Source organism: Pleurodeles waltl, chromosome 9 (genome assembly GCF_031143425.1).
Source record: "Pleurodeles waltl isolate 20211129_DDA chromosome 9, aPleWal1.hap1.20221129, whole genome shotgun sequence".
Taxonomy (NCBI): Eukaryota; Metazoa; Chordata; class Amphibia; order Caudata; family Salamandridae; genus Pleurodeles; species Pleurodeles waltl.
Genome location: NC_090448.1, coordinates 1011617900 through 1011632849, shown reverse-complemented (window position 1 = coordinate 1011632849; position 14950 = coordinate 1011617900). Strand labels below are relative to the sequence as shown.

General features: G+C 45.0%; 1 protein-coding gene across 1 annotated transcript in view; it reads right to left on the bottom strand.

Moving 5' to 3' along the window:
* Positions 1–3118: 3118 nt before the first annotated feature.
* The window catches only part of GEMIN2 (gem nuclear organelle associated protein 2), a 148812-nt gene continuing 136980 nt past the window's right edge, over positions 3119–14950 (bottom strand). Inside the window, exon 10 of the mRNA XM_069208611.1 lies at positions 3119–4375. Within this exon, the coding sequence (XP_069064712.1) occupies positions 4333–4375 (43 nt within the window). The 3' untranslated portion in view covers positions 3119–4332. The remainder of the gene's footprint in view (positions 4376–14950) is intronic.

Below are 14950 nucleotides of genomic sequence, written 5' to 3'. Positions count from 1 at the left end.
ACCAAACTTCCCAGTTTTCAGTGTAGCCATTATGGTGCTGTGGAGTTCGTGTTTGACAGACTCCCAGACCATATACTCTTATGGCTACCCTGCACTTACAATGTCTAAGGTTTGGCTTAGACGCTGTAGGGGCACAGTGCTCATGCACTGGTGCCCTCACCTATGGTATAGTGCACCCTGCCTTAGGGCTGTAAGGCCTACTAGAGGGGTGACTTATCTATACTGCATAGGCAGTGTGAGGTTGGCATGGCACCCTGAGGGGAGTGCCATGTCGACTTACTCGTTTTGTCCTCACCAGCACACACAAGCTGGCAAGCAGTGTGTCTGTGCTGAGTGAGGGGTCCCCAGGGTGGCATAAGATATGCTGCAGCCCTTGGAGACCTTCCCTGGCATCAGGGCCCTTGGTACCAGGGGTACCAGTTACAAGGGACTTACCTGGATGCCAGGGTGTGCCAATTGTGGAATCAAAAGTACAGGTTAGGGAAAGAACACTGGTGCTGGGTCCTGGTTAGCAGGCCTCAGCACACTTTCAATTCAAAACATAGCATCAGCAAAGGCAAAAAGTCAGGGGGTAACCATGCCAAGGAGGCATTTCCTTACACCATGCATCAGCATCATCTTGGGTCATCCCAGTATGTGTGGGTGACTGCATTATTGGTGTTCCCACTGGTGACAATTGTGGTGAGTGCAGTGGGGATGGTTGTGGTGTGACCTGTGGTGTTGGTGACTTGTCTCTAACCACTTTGGCCTTTGGTTGCATTTCTGTTTCTTGAAATGCAAGTTTTCTTTTAGATTTGAGTGGAGGTAAAGTCTGAATCTTGCCAGTGTCCTTTTGGATATGTAACCTCTGTTGTCTTTGATCAGGTTCTTCTATATCCAACTCTTGGTCAAATCTATGTCTTTCCTTGAGTTGTTTGGAAAGCCCTTGCTCCTCTTTTCGGCTCTGAGGCCGCTTTTTTAGGTCCCGAAGTTTCAGATATTAGTCTTTTTCGGTTCCGAGGAGCGATTACGGGGTTTGTTCGATTCGATCACTCGGTGTCGAAATAGTTTGGTGCCGGAATCTTGACCGGAGTCGCAAGTCTTCGTCAACCCTTTGACCTTTTTCGGTGCCGATGTCTGGTAACCTTCCTTTCGGTGGGTTGAGCCATGGCCTGCTGGCGATGGCATCCCCAAGGCCTTAAGTTTTTTTGGTGTGATCCTGAGTTTGGGACGGGGCAGGTTTACTCACAGTTTGTTGCACCGTCGAGGGTCGTTCACTGTCTGATTCATCCGAGTCCGTCTCTTGGATGGAGATTCTTTCCTCCTCCTCGACAGAGCTGTTCTTTCGGTTTCAACGCCATTTGCAGTCTTCTTGCACGTCGATCTCTCAAGGTCTTTTTTGATCGAAACGCTCGGCAAGCTTCACAAGTATCCTCTCTGTGTTCGGGTGACAAACACAGATTACAGACCCAGTGCTGGTCTGTATAAGGACACTTTGGGTGACACTTAGGACAGAATCGGAAGTGGGTCCGGTCCATTAGTCTGGGACGATGGGTGTGGTCGGGCCAATCAGGCCTCAGTGAAGAGTGGAAGCCCCGAAGGGCCGCCGAAGCGGTCTTGATGTCGGTGCCGATACACTAAATCGGTACCGAGCGATAACAATACCGTCGAATTTTCAATGCTGTAGCTAACTTTCCCGATTCGAAATACGGAGCGAAGAGGAACACATCCGAACCCGATGGCGGAAAGAAAATAATCTAAGATGCAGTCGACGACCATGTGCAATGGAGCCGAAAGGGAGGAGTCACTCGGTCTCGTGACTCGAAAATACTTCTTCGAAGAAAAACAACTTGTAACACTCCGAACCCAACACTAGATGGCAGGAACAGTGCACAGCATGTGTATCTGCAGCTACACATGCCATTGAAATATATATATATATATATATATATATATATATATATATATATACATACACACTGAAAAAAGGGTATAGGGATGTTATAGTTAGGAAATTCGCCAGTTATAGTTATCTCAACTAACTATAACTCGTACCCTAAGGTAACTATAACTCGCACCCCTGCCATGCATCCTAACTATAATTACCTAGTGGCAACTAAATATTATATATAAATTTGTAAAATATATACGTGGGGGATGTAGAGCGAGGGCTCCAAGCTCTTTATTGTAAATAATAACCACTCGCACAAAGCACATGCTCTGTCACAGGTGAGACCTAAAACTAGTTTCTGAAGGCAACAGTAAAATGGTCCTAGCAGTTTTATATTTAATTACCTCATAGTAGCCAATTCATTTGGCAATGTACTGCTAAGGGCAACCAGAGATTTGTTGCATAGTTAGAAAGAACCTGCAGAACTAGGGACATACGTTACTGTAGATCCAATCAAGGGTATCTCCTCAATCATCTGGAATACTGCATCCTGTTCTGATGGCTGTTGATCAAACATGGATTAACAAAGGAGGTAGGTGTAAACTGGCAAAAAGTGAGGTCTGTGGAGAACCAAGGGAAACCTATGTATCACTAAATTAGTCTGGAGGGTTAAATGCCATTATATTGTGTTAGCCTACAAAAGCTAGCTTCTACACAACAGGGTTTTAAAAGCGACAGGGTGATATTTATGTGAACATTATGGCAGTAAATGTATATATATATTTTTTTTTGCGATGAACTGAGGCCAAAACACTTAAGGCCTGATTACAACTTTGGCAGAGGGGGTTAATCTATCCAAATGTGAAGGATATCCCTCCTGCCGTATTAAGAGTCCATTATATCCTATGGAACTCGTAATACGGTCGGCGGGATATCCGTCACATTTGGGATGGATTAACCCCCTCCACCAAAGTTGTAATCAGGCCCTTAGTCCTATCACCAATGGCTATAAGAAAGCAACGGTTTTCAGATGGCACACATATAATTCAAACAATGATAGATGTCAATGCATCAACACTTATTATCAATTAGATAATCGCTTCGCCTTTCACCATTAAAGGAGACTTTATTCTCATTGATTCAACACTGGAGAATTAATGCACCTGCTGAAATCATTAGACAACATTCATTTGGTGAAAATAAAAAATAAACCTTCTAAAAGTGCCTTTTAAAACAAAATAATAGATATTGTTTAACTCAATATTAAAATTTATTTACACAAGAAGCCCAGGCAAGCAAAATGAGCGCGTTTGGATTCAAGCGAAACATATATTCATTGTGTTGTAACATAAAGGTACACAAGAGACCAAATGTGTGGAACAGTTTCCTATGATACAAACATCTCTTATGTGATGTAATTGTAAAAAGAAGGCCTTGTAACCATTTTCAGGCACTTGTCTTGTATGCCGTCCTGCTAGTGTGAACCAGACTCTTAAAGTCACTGGAACACTCAGAGTAGCCCTTTAACATACAAAAAAGTAAACTATAAACCCAGAAAGCTTTGGAAACAAATTTAAAATAGAGTCTTGGGCACTTCTCAGTAACCCGTATGATCAGGTTATCCTTTCTGAACGTTGTTAAAATGATGGAACTGTTCAATGAAATCAAATAATTTAAAGCCAGATGTACTATGAAAGTGGTTCCAAAAACAGTTTTATTTTGCGAAGTGGCCTAAGCATTAATAGGTTGGTTCACAAAATAACGAACCACGATCCTTGTGATTGCATTCCTAAATGAAAAACTTTATTTTTCTTTTAAATGTAGCTTGTGTTCTTTAAGGGAACCAGGGCTCCTTTAAAAAAAGCACACACAAAAAAAACCTTCCATTTTGAAACAGACATAATGTCACTAGATTCCCAAAGGAGAAGGGTTATAAAGGCATCTCTTCAGCCTTTGTGAATCAGGTCCCACCCCAACTTGGAAATCTGTAGCTGAGCCAGTTGCAAACCATTGATACATAGGTTACCAATTGCAATCTGGAAGGAATGGTCGTAACAGGCCTCTTCCAAATACTGATTTGGTAATGATTCCTAAACCTATTTTGCGATTCAGAAAAACATTTATGAATCACAAAATGGGGTTAGTACATATGTACCACTTTTTAAAAATGTTGCAAATCATGTATTTTACAGAATGTGGGGGTTTGTGATTGCATAATCGTGAATCTGATCATTAATCTTAGTGAACTGGCATTGACTAAAATACTAAAAAAAAAAAAAAAAAAAACAATGTTGATGATCAAATGGACAAAGAACAAGCATGTGGTACAACGTGATAGATGGATATCACTGCAGTTGATGAGAAGTTGACCTGAAGAGTTGACTGACACTACAAAAAAAACACTGGTATTGCTTTAATATTCTTTGATGTCATTCACAAGGTCCCCTTTGTAGCATGACACTTCAGGAAGGGTCCTCATCAGCCAGATCCCGCTGGTCAAAATACCTGTAAGATGAACAAGTGCAGTTTAGCCTTCGGTTCAGCAGGTAAATATACTGAAACAACATATTTAGTTTCACATGCTGTGCCTTTATTACTCAGGTTGATGCAGTTCACATACTTTCAGAGAGACCAGCAAATACATCTGGCCCTTATCACACAAGAGCACAATGTTTGCCTTACAGTAAAATGATTCTTAACGAAACACCAACTTTGGTATATGCTATTATTCTGAGTTATTGCTGAAGTTAAATCGGGTTGTTCTGTACTGTACATTTTTGTCCACAGATGATCTTCTAGTGTCTTACTTGACAGGCTAAGATCCTTGATAAAGGATGATTAATAAAAATCACAGTAGAAGGCTTTCATGGCAGACTTATTTTCAAATGCTCACTACTTTAGGTGGGGTTTCTCCTTGTTTTTACACGACATGCAAATTGTTATGCACTAGCCATCCCTCAAGCTTTATTGCTTTCAAGCATGTCGGCTGCATAGCATCACATTGCAAGCAGATGGAAAGAAGTATATTTGTTGAACATCTCTGCAAAAGTTATGCTTCTGCGTGACATTTATATTTGTAGTATGTAACTTTGTTGGAATTTGTGCAGCAATGGGTCTGCAGTTAACATGGCCTTGTAACTTTACCTAGCTGGCGGTGCCTTAGCGTGTCATTTTGGGGTGGCTATGGCAAATCCGGAGTTAAAGTGTTACTGTTATATATTATGGGCATAGAGGTCTGGTCTATCTATAGTTGGGTAGTAAAGTTACTGTTGATGATCTCTAGGTGAGTGAGTTTGGGGTCTGCCAATTCCAGTTGTCACATGGTGTGGAATTGGACTTGGCTTCCCACAGCCTAGTGGTGCTGCCGCCCGACTTCAGCAGTCTCATTTAGTATTACTGAGAGCCAACACAACAGCATCATGTGCCATGGAAGTCCCAGAATATTTAGGAGACAGGATGATGTTTAGTTCTTCTAGTGTTAAAGACAAGCAGACTACGCTGTCCTCGTTTATCAGACATGTTAGGCAGCAATCTGAGTTATAAGTGTTGCAATGTAGTTTTGAGAAATCTTTTTAAAATATCTTACAATTCAGAAAACCTTTCCTATCAGGCTTTGAAGGGTGCCTCTCCTAAATAAACATGCTTAACTCTTCACATTGTTTGCATATAATGTTCTGGGTTCCACGCGCGTAGCAGGGAATATACTAAATTGTATAGCTATTAATGAAGATCCTAAACTGCTTATCATTTCTTAAGACAAGTAACATGCCCCTTCTCCCGTGATTAAATAAAATCTGGGTATGGTGCTGTGATGTGTTGTGGTGGCAAGTGCTGTTGAAAGCAATGTAGCTGTCCATTTTAGACGTGGTCTCTGTGCTGGATGTAAATGGGAAACTGTCCAATGTGTACTGTTGGGGAGAGGGAGGTATGAGCTGGGTGATTATGTGTGTTTTCTAAGTGGCAAGTCCTATTTTTACAACTGGGTTACTTGCATAGTGCAAACCAAGTTTGAAGTGCAGTGTTAGGTTGGGCATTTTTACAATAAAAGCATTATCACAGTATGTCAGGACCATTAATTCAGATAGTGACGTGAGCAGAAATCATGCAATATTTCCAAAGCAGGGATACAGTCTAGTGCTTTTCATTTAAGACTAATAGGAAGTATTACAACTGCAACACAAATGCATATAGTAGAATGAACATAGCCTATGCAGCCTTTTAAAGGCGCATGTGTTGCTAATTCCCCATGGACTGAGTGGCAATTTGTGCAGGGGTTAGTGTCCCCCATCTCCTCTCATGCTCATTTTCAGTTAGGGAAGTCCATGTTGGGTCAGGAAAAAATCCCTAGCCAGGCTTACGATCAGGCTTTCCACAGTGAGATAGGAAATGGGTAGCAGACTATTTCCCTGCAGTGACCACACTGATCAGACCCACCTGACTTCACTATGCTGAACTCACCTGTCCATGCAAGTCCATACCTCTATTTTCATACAATGGAAAGTACGGCTCAATGTTAATAAACTTTTGGACTGAAAAGTAATAGTGCAGACCCAGATTTTGGCCAACTAAAGGAGTAATGAAACTACTTCTGGGTCGACTTTGAACACAGAAATTGGATGTAGGCACCCGAGTCACAAATTTATTAGGGACTGCAAATGAACTGCAAACTAGAATTTGTGAAATAAACGTTATAATGCTTTATGATTTTTTGCATCCTCATTCCAATCAATGTTGTGCAGAGAACAATCCAAGAGATGGCCTGTATTTCCACTGCCTTGCCTTCTTTTGCTCTGGAAAGCTCTACAAGGGCTGACTGCGCCCTCAATGATCCTTGGTACAATCAATATAAATGTTGAATGCTCACTTAGTGTCCACACAATTGATCCACTCTGCTTTCGTAGAGGAATGAGCAACCAGTTTTGGTAGAAATGAAGCTTGGGCCCTGAACACCAACTTATTTGGGAAGAAATTGGTACAGGGTGGGTTTAGACAGAGCCTGGAGCTCTCTCGCATTTAGTCAATATATGGCAATAAGAAAGACGGTCTTTAATGGCAGGTGTTTCTAAGGATAACTATGCATCAGGTCCAAGAGACTGCACATTAAAAACGCGAGGACTAAGTCCAAGGCCCACTGAGGCGTTAGAAAGTATTTCAGCAGAAACAAACATTGCAAATCTTTTGAACATTTCATTGCAACAGGTGAGGGAAATAAAGAAGGTTAATCAATCAACTGCAAAAATGTGCAGATAAGTAGCCCTTAACTGTCCTCAGAGCAAGTCTTTGCTGCCTTGCAGGGCTAGGGAGAGAACATTTCAGACAACTCTCCTTATAATAGGACAAATTTGTGGATTGATGCGACACCCAACAAACTGACCTAACAGCTGGCATACACGGCGTGGACTTGTGGCGCGGTATGCGACTTTTGGGGTGAAGTGATGTGTGCGATAACTGATATGACTGGCCTGGATTTGCCTTTCTCTCCTGTTGTGGTGTTGCTGGGTCTGCTGGATGGGGTGCCATCGGGGACGCAACGTCTCGTTGGTATGCTGCTTTTGTTGCCAAAGCGAAGAGTGGTGGTCTGCTGGGGGAGGGGCAGGGCTCCGCGGAGGGATGACTGGCTGCGGGATGTTGCATTTTGTCAGGAGCAGCTGTCCATCTTTTGGGAGTTGGCCCCGGGCGTTCTCACCCAAGAGATATCTGGGCGCCTTTCCGCTCCTTTATGTAATCCACTGGTTAAAATTGAGAGCATCCTTCTGATGGGTGTGAGACTATGTGAAGACTGTTTGGACTGAATATTGCTCCTGTGTGAGTGGAGATTGATGCTTGCTGGGCATAGCTGCTGTGTGGACCTGTTCGGCCACCTCCGCCCTTTTATCGTTATTGTTAAGATTGATATTGGTTTCTGCCCCAAGTGCTCCTGCATTTAGGTTTCCCTGAGGGTGTGTTTTCTGCAGCCCCTATCGGCATGTATATGGAATGGTAGTTGAATTGAGGGCTGTGACCCTGCTGCGGACTTTGCTTTCGTGGGCTCCGCCTTGCTCTGTCGGCCTGCCTTGTGCACGCACGAATAGACTTCTAGCGGTCCATATGGAGCATTGGGGGCTGCTGTTGTTGGTACTATGTAAAATTGTATAAATAAATAAATAAAAAAATAAAAAACAGCTGGCATACACAGATTTTCTGGAGACATTCCTCACCCCTCAGTAGGAGGGTTGAAAGAGTTTAACAGTCACTACTCAATCTACAAGCATGGAGGTGCAAACTGCGTACACTTCCCATCCCTGCAATAGAAGGTCCTCCTGAAGCTGCAGCTTGATCAGAGGATAGATGCTCCTACTCCAGGTACCACACTAACCTGGACCAAACTGGGTGAAATTCCAAAGCACAAAAGTTTTGATACGGTGCATTCTCAGCAGTGGCGAAGAACCAGGGCTTTCCCCATTGCTGGAAGATATCTTGCATCAACTCTGGGTGCAACTGCCATTTGTGTTCGGCTAAGCGTCTGAGTTTGTCGGCCCTGGCATTTAAAGATCATGCCAGAAGTTTTACCAACAGAGAAATTCTTTGATGTTCCAGGCACGTCCAGAGTTGCAGGGCCACCTGACACAGGGTCCAGGACCCCCACCGCCCCTACTCATTGCAGTACCACATGGCGATAGTTTTGTCCAACAGTGCCTGTGCCAGACGTTCTCAGACAGTGGGGAGGAACGCCTTCAACACCAAGCAAATAGCCCTCAACTTGAAGAAACTGTAATGCACATTAGTTTTTTAAAGATACCAGAGGCCTCTGATCTTCACCTCTCTCAAACAGCCTCTCAATAATGATGCATCCGTGACCACAGTCAGCTCTGGGTAGTGTTAGGAGAGGGGGCATAAGCCAGTGACTCAGTTGTGGTCCAGTAGCCACCTTTGCAGACCTTTGGCAGTCAGCTCCAAAATGTAGATGCAATCAGACAGACTCCCTGATGTTGTGCCCACTGGCATTTTAGGTTCCCACTGCTGAGGATGCATGTGCCACCTGGTATGTTTGGACAGCAGACTAGCAACTCCCAAAGCCTCAGATACCCACACAGAGATCTAGTACAGATTATAACCGGAATGTCGCGGACCCTCCGCTTTGGGGTGTTCATACGGTTAGAGTATTCATAACAGCTTTCTTTGCCATATTGAGAAGTTACACTGTCTTTCATCATAGTTGTCAGAGTCGGTGACGAAAAGATTGTTTAACGTCTGGGTTCTATAATGTAGTAAGGAAAAAGTATCTGAATCGGAAGAGTTGCCCAAAGACCCAAAGGCTGCCTGACAATTGAATCAATGCACAATCTCAATGGAGGTTGATTCTGCTCTGAGTCAGATAGTACTATGTGCTACACATCCTCTCTCCAGTGTCTAGACTAGCGAACAGGAGGGCATCAGAACCAAAATTGACACAGGAGTCAGTGCTGAACCCGATGTGGGTTCAAGAAGCACTGAGGGTAGACCCGCTTGCGAAAGTCTGACTGGAGATCACTAAGGATCAATGGGACCTAAAGGTGTGCAAGAGAAAGCAGGCAAAATGCCAAATATACGCATCACGGTCTCTCTGAAGGCCTTTACTTACTGCAGTGTCGCAAAGAGACCTAGGAATTCAAGGTGTGCTGGAACCAAATTTGGAATCTGCTCCAATAGAGATCAAAAGTGAGGACAATAGACACACTGGCATGCTCTTTTGATTGAGAAAGGCAGATTTCAGATTCAACTTTCTTGGAGTTACCCAAACACTTCAACTGCGATGATGATATGCCATGGGAACAAATTCTGTAGTGGAAACTGGACCTTCATATTGACTTTGACCGGAGCCTGCTGCTAGTGGGGGGGCACCTAGAGTACAGAAGCATACAGGATCACAGGAGGTGCTCACGATCCTGCAATGGCCCTGGTGAGTGTCAGAAGGGGGGTGCTGGGGCCCTGTAGAGTAGCAATAAACGCCCACGATAGAGATTAAAGATATTAGGGGGTGGGGGGAGTTGCGGTGACAGCAGGAAATCCAAGCTCAAATTCGATGCATATAAAAGCTCATAGGCAACTGATACGGAGCCCCCTATGGCCCAGCTATGTACAGCAGTCAACATGGAAGAAGAAGATGCAGATGTGAAGTCCCTCATTCAAGTCACGTTGGGAAGCTTGCCATGAATTTCATCCAGAAAAGATGCTATGCTGCACAAAATGGAGAGGCATGATGCCAGGCTGCAGGAGGTAGAGCAGCCTATTTCAGACATGGTCGAAGTTAAGGGTGAATCCCTGCTCCATATGGAAAAGGAAAGATCTAGAAGCGAGATCATGTTGAAATAACACCTCTCGAGGTACCTGAATCCATGGACACAAGGACAGTTGAGGAATATGTGGAACTGATACTGGCAGCACTCCTTAGGATGGATATTGTAGGAAGCTGGCGAGGTGTGTGGTGAGCACCTATGTTGCTATCACCTTATACAAGGTCCAGATATCCCCTTTTAGTGAAGTGTAGGCAGTGTCACACAGCATGTACACACATAAAAGAACAGTGTTACAAAAATAAACACTTTATTATGGTAACACAAATACTAAAATTCTGTATAGGTAATAGCCCAACCGGAGGTAAGTAGACACACTATTATATATACACATTAGCAATCAGTAAATAGCATATAAAGCAATGGACAATGGAAAACACAATAGCAAATAGTGAGGGCCCTAGGGGAGGGCCAAACCATATACTAAAAAAGGGGAATGTGAAAGGCAGTCCCCCACCCATGGAAGTGGTATCAGTAGAGGGGAGCTGGAGGAACTATGAGCCCCAAGAGGTAACCGGGACCAGGGGAGTTAAGGTAAGTACCTGGTTTTCCACAAACCCAACAGGAGGACTTTGGAAAAGGACTGTGCAAGACCCAAACAAAAGTGGGAGAAAACAAAGGTGAATCCTGACAGAAGAGGTCCTGCAAAGGAAGGGGACCAAGTCCATTACGTATTGGAGTATCCGGCTGTGGCAGGAGCCACTACCCACCCTTCTGTGGATGCAGGACCAGGTCGACGGTGGACAAAAAAGGTCAGCAGTGTAGCAACGGAGCAGAAGAGGAGTTCCAGGAGTGATGCAAGTGATGTCCACGTCGGCGGTCATGATGCAGTTGGTCAGTGGTGTTGGAAAATCACCAACATGCCTTGGCAAATGCAGGAGTCTGAGAAGAAGGTTTTGCAAGGCTGAAGAAGACCAGCAAGGTCCCGGGGACTCGACCCAAGGAGGGGAGTCCGGGATGACCCTCAGCAGCTTGGAGAGTCACAAGAGGACGCAGCCCCCACAGGCAGCAGGCTCAAGAGTCGCAGCGAGGCCCACTCCGTACACTTAAATAGGAGTCCTACGTCGCTGGAGCGAGACAGGAGACAGTGCTTTGCAGGAAGGAGTGCTGGGGCCTGAGGCTACATGGTGCGTGAAGATCCCTTGGAGGAGGAACAAACAAGCCTTGGTAGCTGGAAGAGTCGTTGTGCACAGGGGTACTGTCCTGCAAGGAAAGGCAAGGGCATACAGTCTCCCAAGTTGGAAAGCTGATAGACCAAGGGAACCACTCCAGACCACCACCTGTGATGAAGTTCCGGAGGAGAGAGGTTTCACATAGCTGGTTGTCGTTGCAGTTGGTGCATGCAGATGCAGGGGAGTAACTCCTTCATTGCAAGGGAGATTCCTTCTTACTTCTTGTGCAGCCTGAAGTCTTGTCGCCCTCAGAGAATGCACAGCCAGGGAAATGTTAAAGCTGCTGGAAGGAGCCGGAGAAACAATGTTGCAAATCAGAGTCATCGCTGGAGTTGCAGATTGTCGTTCCTAAAGGGTCCACTTGCAGTCTCAGTGGCCAGAAGATGAAGTAAACGATGCAGGAGTCCTGCTGCAATCTTGCACATCAAATCAGAGGACCCCACCCAAAAGGAAGATACTAAATAGCCCAGGAAGGGCGACTGGTCACCTAGCAGGGTGACCACTTATCAGGAGGGTGCTGTGGTGTCACTTGCCTGATCTGGCCATTCAGATGCTCCCAGGTGCCTCTGCCCACCTTGGATTGAAGATGGCAGAATCACGTGGCCACCTAGAGAAGCTCTGGGCACCACCCCAGGTGTGGTAATGGACAGGGGAGTGGTCACTCCCCTTTCCATTATCCAGTTTCACACCAGAGCAGGGACCAGGGGTCCCTGGAGTGGTGAAAACCAGTTTATGCAAATGTGCCCTTCAAAGGTTACCGGTGGCTTGGGGAGGCTACTCCTCCCAAGCCATGTAACACCTATTTCCAAGGGAGAGGGTCTTACATCCCTTCCCCCACAGGAAATAGTTTGCTCCGCCTTCCTCTGCCTGAGCTGGTCAAGCACCAGGAGGGCAGAAACCTGTCCAGGCAGTCCAGTAGTGTGGACTGCCCCCAAAAAAATAACATAAGACTAGTAGGGGGAATGCTGGGGTCCTCCAAGGAGCCCCCAGTGTGCAAGGAATCCTACAACCAATACTGGCAACAGTATTGGAGTATGATTCTGACATGTTTGATACCAAGCATGCCCAGGTTTGGAATTACCATTATGTAGCTGGACGTAGGTAGTGAACTGTGTCCAGTACACGGGTAAAAGCACTTCCCCCCACTTACAAAGTCCAGTGAAATGGAGTTGGAGCTCATGCAGGAGTGCCCTCACACACAGGTACCTGCACCCTGCCCTCTGGGCTAGGAGGGGCTACCATATGGGTGACTTACGGTGACCTGTAGTGAAAGGGTGCATGTAACATTTCACGCAGGCTGCAATGGCAGGCATGCCGACATTTTGCATGGGCTCCCATGGATGGCACAATACATGCTGCAGCCCAAGGGGAACTCCTGGTGCCCCAATGCCCAGTAGTACCATATACTAGGGACTTATATGGGAGCACCAGTATGCCAATTGTGGGATGTGCTGAGTCCTAAGCAACGAAAGTTATGGGGACAGAACACATTCAGCAGTCAAAAAGTGGGGGTAACCATCCCAAAAAGAGGGTACTTTCCTACAGATGCCCTATCCCCACTGTTTATGGTAAAGAGGGCCCACAGGTTTTCAGCTAACAGACCCACATGTGGAGCAGCAGCTAATCTCATAATAGCCTGCTTTATCAACTTTAGCGATCGTGACACTGCCCTTTGCCTTGTCAGAGAGAAACTGACACTGACGTTCAAGTGAAAGCTAGGCATCCCTCGTCCCGGACTTTACTAGTACAGTTGGCAAGGTGAAAATTCCCTGCTGCCACACAAAATCTCCAGCAAGTAGACATACAATATGGAATGCTCTATCCGGTGAGGCTGCATAGCTCCAACCAGGGAAAAGCAAAAAATATTTCAATCCTCAAAACAGATGAATGTCTGTGCAAACTTCCTCAAGAGGAATGATGGGCATATCCCTCCGCTGTGGACTTTGTCCCGGCTGGCTGATCCAGACTAGATTGCGCACAGCAGTGCTGCGGATATCTTGTGTGGATGGTATGAACAAGCCTGTCCGATGCCTGTAGTGGCAAACCCACCTTTCTGGCGGCCTACGCCGGTGATGGCCACTACAACAATGCACATAAGATGGCTTCATACAGATGGTGGGAGGATGATCACCTCTACTGGAGCTGCTGCAATGGTACTCTAATGCTCTTTCAGGCCACAACCTCTGTGGTGCACAGCCGGCCTCTCAGCCAACACTAATAATGGCTGTTGGCACCCGATGGAGATACTATGGACTCCTTGGACACCCTCGATATTAGCTGGGGCAATGTTCCCTCTAATTTTTCTGCCCTGTGTGCGGCAGTGAATGGTCTCTGTGCACTGCAGTCAAGGCCATTAATGCCAAAGACAACTCACTAAGCGAGTGAGCTACCAGAATCAGTGGTATTTGCCAGAAGTGAGATCATTCACACTTTAAACCAAGATGATATTTCAGGGGTGACCCTTTGTCTGATCCTTTGTCAATTCACCAATAGATGGTAGCTGAAGGACTGAGGACGGGAGGACCAGGAGTGGATACTACAGAAAGTGAACAGATCGTTTAGTATGTATTGTATTGCAATTACATTCATATTTCGCTTACTAGCCTTAACAAGGTGTTGAATTGCTTGATGCCTAGCAGTACTTTGCTAAGGAACTAAGTTAAGTGGTTATGTTTGTAAAGGGCTTAGTCTAGTTCTCTCAAGGAGACCATACCATGTCTCCATGTTCATTGCAGTGTCTTTGAGGTAGATTAAAATTAGTACCAATTGTGTATGCTCTTAAATGGGGGCGCATATGAGTTAATGGAGATGGTTGTTGGGACTAGTAGATGAACTGGAGCAGATTAGGTATTTCTAGGTTGCACACTGATTTACCAAGAAGAACAGGTTGCAAGCTTTAAGATGAGGTGTGAGCAATTTGCACAAATACAATAATAGCGATTAAGGAAAACATGTGAATGAATCTGAGGGGAAGTAAGCAGAGGTTGGACAGCAAGGACAGGGTTGTTCAAAGAAAAAAAAGCAGAACTGATAATTGGAAGTTTTAAGTCAAGGTTAACATTTTCAGTGAGTGTTGTATACACAGAATCCATGTCTGACATAACATGCACTCTGAAGATACCAAACTGAAAAAAGAAGCATTGTTTGCATGTGAGATAATTCTGAATGAGGAGCCTTTGATAGACCCTAGTAATCAGTTGAAGGGTAAGTCCGTCTTTAGGCTACTGGTAGATCATTGCTTCAGCATAGATAGTTGAAAGGTTGGAAACAGAAATTAATGGTGGGAAGCATTTATAGTGAACTATTGAGCACTTTAGGTTACACTAAAATGATGCAATACCCTCGTGATCAAAGCAACATGAGAAAATATACAGGGCAAATAATGCAAACATCAAGAGGAGATTTTTGCAAACGTGGGAGCCATGTCTTCTGATGTTTAGCCTTAAAATGTGCTTCAAAAATGCTTCACCAAAGTACGAAAGGAAAGCATTTGGATGTGCCTGGCTTGGCGTGGCATAGGATGAAGGTGAGAATAGCTTTTCAGACAATGGTAGTACATTGCCTGCATTCCTGTAGCTGGATGGAGGAAACAAAGA